Here is a 13,198-nt window from a genome sequence, read left to right on the forward strand (position 1 = left end):
TTCTTTCATACACCTTTCTGTTTGTTGTCCAATCCTGTTGCAGTACCTACCTGTGAAGATACCAGAGAGAATTGATCTTCAGTAACCGACACTTGTCGTAAGAGGCGAATAACAGGATCGAGGGGTTTGGCTAGCTGGCTTGGTTGACAGGTCATCGTATCCCAATTGCGCAGATCGATGCGCATGTTGTTGATCACTGGATTGTCTGGTCCAGACTCAATTATTTACAGACCGCCGCCATAAAGCTGAAATTTTGCTGAGTGTGGCGTAAAGCTAAACTCACTCACTCATGCAGTACCTAGCCCACAGTGACAACTTAAGCCCTTCAGTAACTCTGCCTGGGGAACAGCGACTTGATGCTCAGTAGGTTTGATTCATTGCTGGGAACAGAACTGAGGTGAGGTGAAATTGGGTTTTACGTCGTGCTTGAGAATATTTCGCTCATATGACGACGTGCATGCGTGTGTATGTGTATGTGCGGCTGCTTGTACTAGCCCAGACTTAAGCTGGTTTTATAGTGCTAGCCCACTGAGATACCATGCCGCAGTGAAGCATGAATACCCCACTCAGACACATTATACTGACTCCGAACCGACCAGTTCTTGTTGTACCCATTAATGCCGGGCGCCAGGCAGGGACCAACAAGTACCATATTTTAACGTCTTTTGGTATGACGCGGTCGGGGATCGAACCCGCGACCTTCCGCTCTCCGGGCGGACGCTCTAACCACTACACTACGGAGGCAGTCGAGAACAGAACTGATGGCAACAAACAAAACAATGGATTTTATACCAACTTTATGTGTCAATGTAGGTCCCAGATGAAACTAAACATATACATATAATAATGACGATCGTAAACTGACATTACTGACAGCATGGCGGTTCTTGTACTATCAAACACACACACATATTCACCTATAATAATTACATCCAAAGTGTGGTGAAGCTTTCAGTCTTGCTGATGGAATGGAGAGACATGATAAGCTTGATAGGCCATTTATGTTATTTTCTGTGTATTTCATTCACTGCTCACCCTGAAGGCGAGTCAACTGTAACGAAGCAGGAATATACCCTAAAAACGCTGTTTCACTTGTTTCAGTTTATGTCAAAACTGGTTGACTATTTCTTCTGTGCCATATTCTCAGTGAATGGATTGCTTGTGGCAGTGATGACAAAATTAGAAGGAAAAGGACAGAGGAATCAAAACACGGAAAAGCAGAGCAAGAATCAGAGTTACTTCCCTTATTCAAATACACGTATCTTCGCCATCATGACAATACACTGACTATTTTTAATAAACATGAAATATTTTGATTATATCTTTAGCTTTGGACTACAGAGTCAGCAGGCAGATGGAAGGATACAAAAACAGTTTCTTCAGTTTTACGTGGGACGATGGAAGATGAAAAACACACAACACAATACAGACATACTTATGAGGAATGGTTGAATGGTACTAAGAAAAGGTTGTAGCATCTGCATTTGCTTTTCTTGCAGGTACTTGGTCCCCAAATTTGCCTTTGTAATAACTCCATACTACTTGCCATCTTTGACTTCTCAGGACCAAGGACCAGATGAAACATAATAATCTTGACGGTATGGGCAGTAACTCCTGAATCTGAGCACAGGCCACACATGCAGTACTAAGGGACAAGTGTCCAACAAGGAGGCCAGAACCATACAACAGAGCTGTTGTACAGGATTTTACAGTATAAGACTTAAGACTGTCTTAGCACTAAGATCACTTGTAAATTATGACCTAGTTCCACAAGAGTTCTATGACTACCCTCATTCTATTTTTGAGAAAACAAGTTACAGACATCTTAGCACTTAGATTGTTTTGTGGAATGGCTGACTGACTGACTGAGTTTGGTTTTAAGCCGCTTTTAGCAATATGCCAACAACATCACGTTGGGGACACCAGAAATGGGATTCACACGTTGTACCCATGTGGGGATTCGAACCCGGGTCAAACTGTACTCTACATAACCTGTCACTATAACACATTCTGCTGCCATGAATCTGAACATCTGGCTTCCTCCAGCAACAGGTGAGACACGGACACCTGGTGTTCCTAATCAATAATCAGTATTGAGAGATCCTCAACAACACTTGTAGCGGTATCAGTCAGCTGACTCCGGTATAAGTCAGCTGACCCCGATATAAGTCAGCTGACCCCGGTATAATGCTGACTCCGGTATAACTCAGCTGACTCCCGTATAAGTCAGCTGACTCCCGTATAACTCAGCTGACTCCCGTATAAGTCAGCTGACCAGTTCCCTGGATGTTGACCATCAGAAACTAACAATCAGCTAACATCATTATCAGTGGTCCTTATCTCAAACAGTATTTTATCTTTATGCAGTTGCTTCATCTCTACATTTTCAAACACTTTTATCTTTATGCAGTTGCTTCATCTCTACATTTTCAAACACTGAGTTTACTACCATCTATTATTCAGGTATCAACAGAAATGTACACTCCATAAAAAATGATTTCAATTTCATAGACACTTATCGGTAATCACAGACAGGTATAAAATTGTTTACAAAATGCATTAATGCAGATTCTTGATTTATTTTAAGATGGAAATATGTGACATGACCATGGTAACATCGAATGAAACGTCACAAGGTCAAAGACAAAGTTTATGCCTCAGCTGGTTCTGCAGTTGTGGTCTCAGTGGCAGATGATTCGTCACCTCCATTTTCAACCTCTATCTCCCCGTTGGTGGACTCCGGCTCTGGGGCTTCGTTTGCAGATTCTTCCACCTGCAACATAAAATGTTTCTGCTGGGTTTAACGCCATTTTGGCACCATTTTAGTTATCCAAGAACACATTAACATAACAGAAAGCAGGTCATGCACATCACCACTTTTAAGACCTGACTTGTCAAGGGGAAACAACTCCGCATGTCAACACGACACAACACAGATCTTAATGTTAACGATGGTGAAATCAGTATCAATGCAGGTGTGTTGCAGGCAATCAGATCCAACTCAAACCTACAAGCAAAGGACTTCGGTATGCCCAAGGGACACAACTCTGCAAAGTTAACTCCGGTAACTTAAGTAATTGTACCATCTACAATGAACACTCAACATCAACTAAAATCACATCTATAATCTATAATCAGGGGAAGTACTTGTGCAGTGATGCTTAGGCAACAATTTGTTTTCAAGATACACCTGCCCAATATTATCCAGTCAATTAAGTCACAAAAGTATAATTCATTCAGAAAGTTTGGGATTGAGCTCTTTTCTTTGGGAGAATATATTTAAAGAAATTAACCTCAAATCAACTCCGACAAGATGTTTTACATCATTGTTATACCTCTTGGCAGAACATGTATGACTTCACTCTTGCCAAGAAAATCTTTGCCAAAACTGCATGCCAATAAGTAATGCTTGTATATCGTACCCTGTGCAAGTAAGTGTTGCTACTGTCACATCTCTTCTGTTCCATTTGCATTTGATGCATCTTTGTCTGGCATTTTCTCGCCAAATGCTTCCATTTCCTGTTCAAGCGGCATCATTCCTCGTGCCATATCATTCGTCCATTCATCTACTAGCAGATCGTCATTATTTATTATCTACAAGCAAATAGGAACAGACTCAAACTTACTTTGGCACAATACATTTTTTTTCAAACAATTTTGGATCTTTTCAAAATAATAAACCTTTTTCTTGGCAAGAGAGAGTGAAGTGTGAAATGCTAAGTTTTTTATTCGGAAGCAAGATGGATGTCTTTACATTTTGCAAAAAGATTAACTTTATGGGAAAGAATGATTTTTTAAAATGAAATACATTATGAGTTTTACCTTGTGCTGCACCAGGATTTTCATGAAAAAAAGGCAAATAGAACCAAAATAATAATACAGACAATTATTTATTGAAAATAACATGTATGCATCTCTTGGCTGACTGACTGACTGACTGAGTTTGGTTTTACGCCGCTTTTAGCAATATTCCAGCAACATCACGGCAGGGGACACCAGAAATGGGCTTCACACATTGTGCCCATGTGGGGATTCGAACCCGGGTCTTCGGCGTGACGAGCCAATGCTATAACCATTAGGCTACCCCACCGCCCCTTCTCTTGGCTGAACATACATTAAGTTTAATGTGGTTTCTTCTTCAGCCATAACCACCATCACTACAGAAGGCAAAATGAATAAAATATAAATATATTCTCAGGGTTGATTTGAGATTAATTCCCTAATTTTTCTACAATTTTTTAAAGAATAATTTAATTCAACAGCATTTTGAATTACGTGTTCTATTTTTTCGTAAAATAAAGGGAAGCCCATACAACAGTAAATACCGAGGTCTGGACCAGATACAGTTATCAAAGAAAGATAGAAATGTCTGGCTAAGAGGCATCCTGATCACATAAGAGTATGTCTGTCCATAGTATGGACCTATACACTATTAGGTACTAGCTTAATACTAAAGATCTTTCTGAATACCATGGTACCATTGTCATACCAAGGTTCCGCTGAATACCATGGTACCATCTTAATACTAAGCTTCTTTCTGAATACCAAGGTACCACTTTGACACTAATAATGTTTCTGAATACTATGGTACAATCTTAATACTAAGTTCTTTCTGAATAACATAATACCAAGATACCATCTTAATGCTAACTGGACAACATTGGACAAAAGACATACCTAGAATTTACATGTATGTACATTCTTTTAATAATATTTTACAGAATACATAGATAATCACTGGACTTTGGTGGTCAGGTAACAGTGACAACCTAACTTCCCCAACCTGTATTTACTGGGGCCATATTAACAAACAGGCCTAAATAACAGCAACAAAGAGATAAAACGTCTTGTAGCCTGGATAACAAGCTGGTCCAAGTCAGTCACTGTCAACATTAGCAATCAATCAACCAACATGTCTGTTTGTCAGTGAACCTCAAACACAGTAAGTCACAATCAACAATGAATTGAACAACACATGTTATAAACCCTACAGAACTGTTACTCTGCTTTATTACTCACCGGTGGAAGATACTGCAGTGTAACATATTTACGACAATATTACACTAGTGTAATAACACATGTTATAAACCCTACAGAACTGTTACTCTGCTTTATTACTCACCGGTGGAAGATACTGCAGTGTAATATATTTACGACAATATTACACTAGTGTAATACCGGTAGATGTATGACGTCATAATGGTTTACAGTTATGACATAACAATTCTAATACCTCTGTCACAATGGTATTAGACCTTGCCTGACTCACGGAAAGCTGAGAGTCATCACACTGTAGGCAGTTTCTATCAATTCATGTTGGAGAGTAATAAAAAGAATACTAAACGCTAAAATATTTCGCTTCTGTGAAATACCATTTTTATTAAACTCATGGCGGATCTAGTATCTATATATTACTGTACAGCGTACAGCATTAGTACAGTACTCCTGACAAAGAACACACACACATCACCAGGAAGGTTATCAACATAGTAACATCTGTGAAACCTCAACTTACATGGCTAAAATCAAGCCCAAGCTCAGTCATGATCAATCTGAGCTACCGGTATTTCATACTGGACCATGAATATCATGAACAGTGAGGAAATCGAAATGGCGGATCACAAACTAAAGTCATAGGTGCCATGTTTTACTGCATATGGCAAAGATCAACCTCTGACCATCTTTGGATGTATATACAGGGTTCGAAATACCCCATATGTTAGTGTGCCATGGCACGGTAAATATTGAAATGACACGGTTAAAAGATGTTCTCTGTGCCCTTTTGACATGCCTAATTTTCTGGAGACATAGCTCACATTTAGTCATTTAATCCCCCAAACAATTATTTTTTACCAAACTGAATAATACCATACATATTTCAATGCTTATAAACCCATTTCTTTATTTAACACTAAATTTCAAATGATCATCATCATTGTCATTTATTCTAAAAACATGTGGGCATACTCGATTTCTGAAAGGCACACCTAAAATATTTGTCTGGTGCCCTAAGGCACACTTAGAAAAAAAAGTATTTCTATCCCTGATATATTATTGTCCCAAATCAATCCATTTTTCATTTTTCTATTTACTTGCATCAGAGTAATAAAAATACTGACAGGCCCAAATACGCTAAATGGCTGGTAAAGCAGACTTATTGTCAGTATGATGATGTGTTTTAATCTGAAGGAATCAGTTTATAGCTTAAGGATGTTCATTTCTTACATCAATTAAATGTTTGGGCAACAGTCCTAACACATCCACATATAATCTGTTAATTTACCTACATGCGTTCTCACAACATTATCACACACAGCCTACCTTTGGAGCATTCTTGGCATCTCGCTCTGCAAACTTTGTGAACATTCCCGCATAGAGCTTCTTCTGCTTATCTTTGAACTGTTTTATTTTCTGGTTACACAGAACTATTTGATTCCTGGCAGCCTTATTATCGGGTTCCACCTTCAACACTTCCTCGTAATCGACCACGAGCCTCTTCGTACTCGCTGGTCTGGAATCGGGCCTGCGACAGAAAAACATATTCATGAAATTTTGAGATGCCAAAATGACACTCCTTGTCAATCATTTTCAGTTCAGGATGGAGACTGTAGTAATAAGATATTATGTGCACATATTCTCATGAAATTTTAAGAAGCATCAATGACACTCCTCGTCGATAAAAAGATAATTACATTTTCAGTTCATGATGAAGGTTAAATAATAAACATTTACCTGTCCTCTCCTGAATAGAGCCTTGGCACTCTTTTTATCAAATTCAAGAGCTTTATCACACTGCTCCACAGCCCCGAGACTGTCGCCGGACTTCAGGTGGCACATGGCCAAGTTCAGGTGTGACGCCAACATCAGCACGTCGCGCTTCTTTTGGTCCTCCTCCTCGAGACTCGTCTCAAACTCCAGGTACGACACGATCTTCTGGTAGTGCTGTATTGCCTTCTTATAATTCCCTGCCTGAAATTACAAACACAAAGTATACAAAAGTGAAAATACAAGTTGTACCCAGGTGAGCAAGTAATAGTCTTCAATCAATATGATGATTTTTTGGGAGAAGCATGTGAATGCCTTTTCCCCAATTTATGTACAAAGTGACCTCCTAGCATGTCAATATCGCTGACCCCCCCCTCCCCAAAGTTCATGTGTACAAAATTGATGACCCCCGATCTCTCGCTTCCCCCTAGCCATGAATTACGAATGGTCCCTAAGCTCTTACAACATCACAGCAGCTACAGATTTCAAAACTCACAGTATGTCTCGATTTCTTATTTGCAACTTTGGTACCTTAAAAAATGTTGTTCCTTTAGATTTGGCAATCTCGGACTGTTCCAGCTTCTCCTTTGTGTCCATCTCCCAGCCTTCCTTCACCTTGAACAAGACGACCAACAGTCAACAACACAAACACACTGCCACAAAAGCCTGATGAAAAGCTCTAACAGGGTTCTTCTGTGCTTACCAAATGTTGCAAGCGGAGATAACTCCAACAGTCACATTTCACAGGTGTAAATATTGTTACATGTACTACTTCAACAGCTTTTTTGAAAAAGATTTTGCTTCCTAATTTCTGATGTACCTTTACACTGCATTCAATATGACCTTTCACTTTAATGGTCCTGACAGCATTGAAATACAAACAAATAATCTCAAATCCTACCTTTTCAAAGGACTTCAACTCCACTTCATACTCCACAGTGGCTCCAGGAGGGATATTGAAGTCCTTATTTCCTACTGCTCCATAGGCATACTGGGATGATACATCAAACCTGGCTTTCTCACCACTCTTTAAGTTCTTCGCAATTATCTCCAGACCTTCTACAATGCCCTTTTCTGACCCCTCTCCAACCTCGAACTCTACATCGCGCTCTTCAAACACTTTACCCTCGTATAGACCACTATAATGAACTGCAAGAAAGCAACACACATAGTTATAATTGTCTTAATGCTACAGATTCTCAATGGACAGACAGACTGACAATGAAGTTACCAGTTATCATTGCTTACGACAATAGATCCACAAGTGAAAGAGCATTGTCTGACAGTGAATCAGTTTGTCAGAAAATCAGTTTGGTTGCCATGGTTACTGATGTTTTGTTTTGAATTTCTCATTTCACTGTGTGCAAATACATATTGGAAAGCCTGAAGTGAAGTCAACAAATCTGATGAATATCAAGACAACATACACAGTTCTAACAAGCTTATAAACATCAGTGTGAATCTTGGATTCAAACCTATGATCACACATCTCTGGCACTACAAAGGGAAGCAGCTCTGCACAACAAACTGGTGCACCTTAGATGACCAGTTCACCCTGGCATGCCTTGGAGTATCATGAGCAGTGAACAAGCTAACAGAGTATGACTATTTACAATCCAATTACTCATTATCCTGAGCAAGTTCATACTTACCATTTACCATGGCGCCATCATTTGGAGTTTTGAACCCGTCGCCTTTCTTTATTTCGTGCTTAATGATGCCGCCATCTTTACTTTCTGTTATATCATCACCTACAAATGCAACATAAAAATAGTTTATGTTAAGAATCAAACTTGACTACTCACTTCAAAGATATGGAAACATTTTGACAGGAAATCAGGTATTATACCATTTTTAAGGCTTTTTAAGATGCTTAGTGGAGACATTTTAAAACTGGTTTACAGATTCTTTGCTCATTTGAAATACTACAGGAAAAAATAGTTGTATAATTGTATTTCGAAAATGTCAAACCTAGGTTTGAAGGGACACCAGAAAAAGATTTACACATTGTACATATGTGAGGAATGAAACCCTGGGCTTCGGTGCGATGAACAAAATGTTTTAACTAGCTGGCTACCTCATAACCTACATTTAATAAGATTACTTAGTTGAGATACAATTGGCATAAACTTCAATTTAAATTTAATATTCAAGTTGATCAATTGCAGGTTTAAATGGCATTTTTCATCCCCATACCTACAGAAGACACTGACATATCATAACACTGAATTGATAGATCAATACCAAACTTTCAAATCAACATGATACCCGTAAAGGTCTGGGTTAGAATATTGATCTTCAATAACCCATGCTTGTTGTAAGAGGTGACTAACGGGATCGGGATTGGTGACACATGTCATGGGTTCCCAATTGCGCAGATCGATGCTCATGCTGTTGACCACTGGATTGTCTGGTCTAGACTCAATTATTTACAGACCGCCGCCATATAGCTGGAATATTGCTGAGTGCGGCGTAAAACTAAACTCACTCAATCAAATCATCACGATCAATGACTTCACAATAAAATAGGTAACTGCAAAGCAATAGATTACCATGGTTACAATGAGACAAGCTCAAAATAACACTGAATATGTGACAATACATTCAGATAACTTTCTGGAGATCAGATACCAAAGACTAGGGCATTGCAATATACTGCGAATCAGGTACCCGTATTGCAATATGTATCTCAATATATTGGGAACTTAAGTGTTTGACAAAGTGCCACTAATTGTACATGTCGATCCTATTTTCTACATTTTAAGTCCCTAAACATACATGCTATGGTTCTGATAACAGCAATCTCAAAATAAGGTTGCATAGGCATGGATTCTATTTTCTGTTTGTATACAATTCATTGCATTACAGTATGTTGTTTTGTAATTGAATAGTGAAGGAAAACATCTGTTGTGAATGAAAGTGAGTGTTTAATTTAACATGTTTAAAGCATAAAGATAATCACAAAAACTTCATATACGTTCTTTACCCAATATACCAGTTCTTAGAAGAAATATTGCAATATGTAAACAAGACATAAAAGTCTGGCCTGTTAATTTCTGCAAAAGTTCCCATGATGTTTTACCTTTCCAGTCGAATAATTCTACTTCGAATACAAGTGTAGCATTAGGGGGAATCTTGGGTGGGGCACCTGCCTCGCCATACGCGTACTCCGGTTTACACCAAAACTTGGCCAGCTCTCCACGCTTCATCGTTGCCACGCCCTGATCCCATGCCTTGATCACCTTACCTACAAACAAGTACCAGTAATAGAAACACAATGAAGACAAACAAATGGACAGTTACGTGTCAATTTCCAACAGTAAACTAACTAGAAAATCTAGAGCAATTACACCAGTGTATTACAATGAACAATACTGACACATGACAACAAGCTTGCTGATCATCATCCAGAATGTCAATTGTTTGGTTATCAGCAATTGTTTTCACACTATTTAGACTTCTAACAAAAACTAATTATTTTACCTGAAAATTGCTTATCAATGTGATCGTGAGCATGTATGCTGAGGTCAATGTGTAAAACAACTGAAATTTACACTTTTCGCTGTTAACAAAATCTCTTAATATTTCAGATATTTTACTACTTGACTGCCAAATCTGTCTATTTTGTATTATGACAATAATTGTAATCATTCTGAATCTGAAGTTTAATTTCATTTCCCAGTGACTGAAAATACTAGGATTGAAAGGGGTTTTCTAATCCTAGCATAATTAGTCTACTGTTTTATTTTTTAGCACCTTTTGAGAATTTCTTGAAAGATTTAGTCAATCTGTCTAAAAAATAGACAGAGTTTTCAGTCAGTTTCAAAGCGAATAAAATATGTGAGCATTTTATAAATATGTCTGCAGCTAACAAAAAAAAAAGGTGTTATGTGTATTCTTAACAATCTAATATTGTAATATATGGCACTTCAATTAGGAGATAAACATCATGTGTTGGCCAATATCAGCCGGAGTTATTGAGTATTTGAATACTCGGGAATTCATTTGGAACACATGATGTTTATCGATATTGTAAACACAAAAGTAAACCAAAAGGTCCACACACATTTTTGTGTCTGCACTCATTGACATCGAGTACGGGCACAGCAGTGAGATGTCATCAACCGGCCGTTTCGGCTGTCTCCCATGGTAGCATTTGGAACTGCTTATTTGTGACGTCATTCGGACTTAAAACCACAATATGATTTTAATGACGTCAGCACAGCTGATGACGTAACAATACAATGGTGTGAGCGATGTTTGTATGTATTAATATGCAGCGAATTTCCAGGAATCGAATAACCATCTGATCATGTTTTGCAACCAATCAGATTAAAGAACACAATGACTTTTGGTTTACAATATATCATAACTGGTGTTTGTTTCTCAGCTGGTTAGGAAATTTGTTTCAGGTTTTTCACACAGGTGTAAAGTATCATTGGTCAGCTGATATAGCACACGTCACAACTACTGTCATGTCCATGGCTCTATAACATGTCATTCACTTAGATGTCAATAAGCAAGCAATCAGTTTATTACTGACGTATTGTTTTTCAAGAATACACAGACACTTTACTTCAAGATATGGTTGTATTCTGTGCGCTTTAGTAAACCCATGTACATAAACACTAATTAGTTTCAGTGAAGCATAACGCTATGTGTGATGCAAACACACACAATGACAAGGGTACTTCCCATTTTCTGTCTGTATTCAACAGTTACAATGGAACGAAAAGAAAATAACAACACACAGGTTGTCAGAATATTTCTGATAATGTAATGTCACATTTATACAATCCAGGAATCAACAAGTCTTCTTCCTAATATGCCACATATTCGCGCCGGTGAACACACAATTTGTAAAGGTCACTTTACTGTTAATGATATCTACATATTTGGTATTGAGGTGAGGTTTATGAATGGAAATACACATCATCAATGTGCCTTATATCAGTGTATGAAATAAGGCCCATCCGACTGCCCAAAATAGGCTAGATTTCTGACGAACGGTCTAAATTAACAGCTAACCAGCCTGATGGTCTGGTAAAAATAGAAGATGTTTCATACATCTGAGTAAATTCACCATATCTTGGTGTCTGGTCTGGTTAAATCCACTCCAAAATGTTACCAGCCCTGATGTCGGCCTGGGTTTTTGGCTTATTTCATACACTGCTTTTAGGCATCATCTTTCTTTATTTTTACACACTTTTTAATTTAATTTCATCATCTTTTGCTTTGGGACTAGAGAGGAGACCAGTCTAAATCAATTATCAACAATTACATTATAACCTAAGAGGGGTAACTCTGGTCTGTTTAGCTCTGAAACCAAAGACCCCATATGGCACATGTCAATGCTTATACTGAGCAATTCTATGTTTTATGTAAGAAAAATCAGTGTATGTTTTCAAACTTTGATATTAAATGATTGTAAAATTTAACATAAGATAAAATGTGATTTTCGCTGTGTTCACTTCCCGTTTAAGGCAAAGAAAGTAAGGTCGAAGGGAGATAATTTTCCAAATAGTAGTAAAACATGTGATTATCTCCCCTGAATTCATCTCTTAAATTTTACTACAAAGACCGGTTCTGAAAACAATTATTTATAACAAAATAACTGAAATCTACCTTCTCGCATCGATTAAATGATACTAACCTTGAAATAACTTACAAATACCAACATGGAGATCAATTTCAGTGATCTCCGAGCATACAAGTTTCGTTATCGTTTCGTTTGCGTGAGCTACCTACCTCTTCCCAGCTGAAATTCGAACTTCTCTTCCCTATCTCTGCTGGAATCAAACTTTTCCCCATTTGTGAGTGTCCCCACATAATGAACAAACACGGTGTCTCCGGGAGATGGACTTGTGTGGCCTTCGCCCTCTCGTAAAATTTCTTTCAAAATCCCACCGTCCGATTCGAGAGAAATATCAACCGCACTTTCTGATGGTTTCTGTTCCTCTTGAGGCTTATCGCTTTCCATTTTTAAAAATACGTTTTCCCACGTCTTATCAAGAATATCAGGCAAATCTGCAATGTGTTAGTCTTTATCCCGACACAACCAATGATGCAGCTCTGTGGATACTGAGAGCTTGCTTCTCGATGTTTCTGACCATGTGAGATCCACAAATGTAATTTTATCCCCCTGCAGTTACCTCCCTTTATATTCTTCACGGGCGACGCTTAGGGGATTGTATTTACTTGAAATACACAGGTTAAGAGCGTGTACTAAATTTGTTGTGATAGTTATATTTCCGGGACTACACGAAATTATCTTTCTTCTGAGCAATGTCAACGCTGACACGATGTGTAATATGACAGATGTGGTAGGAAAAAGTATTTAACGAAGAATTTGTTGTTATTCTTTATTTAATTATGTCAGTTGTGGATCCGCTCATGGCTCCATGAACGACTGCAAAAGAGGATTTGCTTCTTT

The 13,198-nt window shown here is 38.2% G+C and overlaps 1 protein-coding gene across 1 annotated transcript; it reads right to left on the reverse strand.

The window, feature by feature from the left end:
- Positions 1-782: 782 nt before the first annotated feature.
- On the reverse strand, positions 783-12,910 carry LOC124277756 (peptidyl-prolyl cis-trans isomerase FKBP4-like). The gene is given in 10 exon segments (XM_046713480.1): positions 783-2,773; positions 3,823-3,828; positions 6,322-6,489; positions 6,491-6,523; positions 6,733-6,969; positions 7,297-7,380; positions 7,667-7,914; positions 8,418-8,516; positions 9,848-10,012; positions 12,514-12,910. Coding segments are annotated over 10 exon segments (1,395 nt in total). The 5' UTR covers positions 12,746-12,910; the 3' UTR covers positions 783-2,650.
- Between the last annotated feature and the right edge of the window lie 288 nt (positions 12,911-13,198).

Source organism: Haliotis rubra, unplaced genomic scaffold (assembly GCF_003918875.1).
Source record: "Haliotis rubra isolate DU_JTF1 unplaced genomic scaffold, ASM391887v1 Scf227, whole genome shotgun sequence".
Classification (NCBI taxonomy): Eukaryota; Metazoa; Mollusca; class Gastropoda; order Lepetellida; family Haliotidae; genus Haliotis; species Haliotis rubra.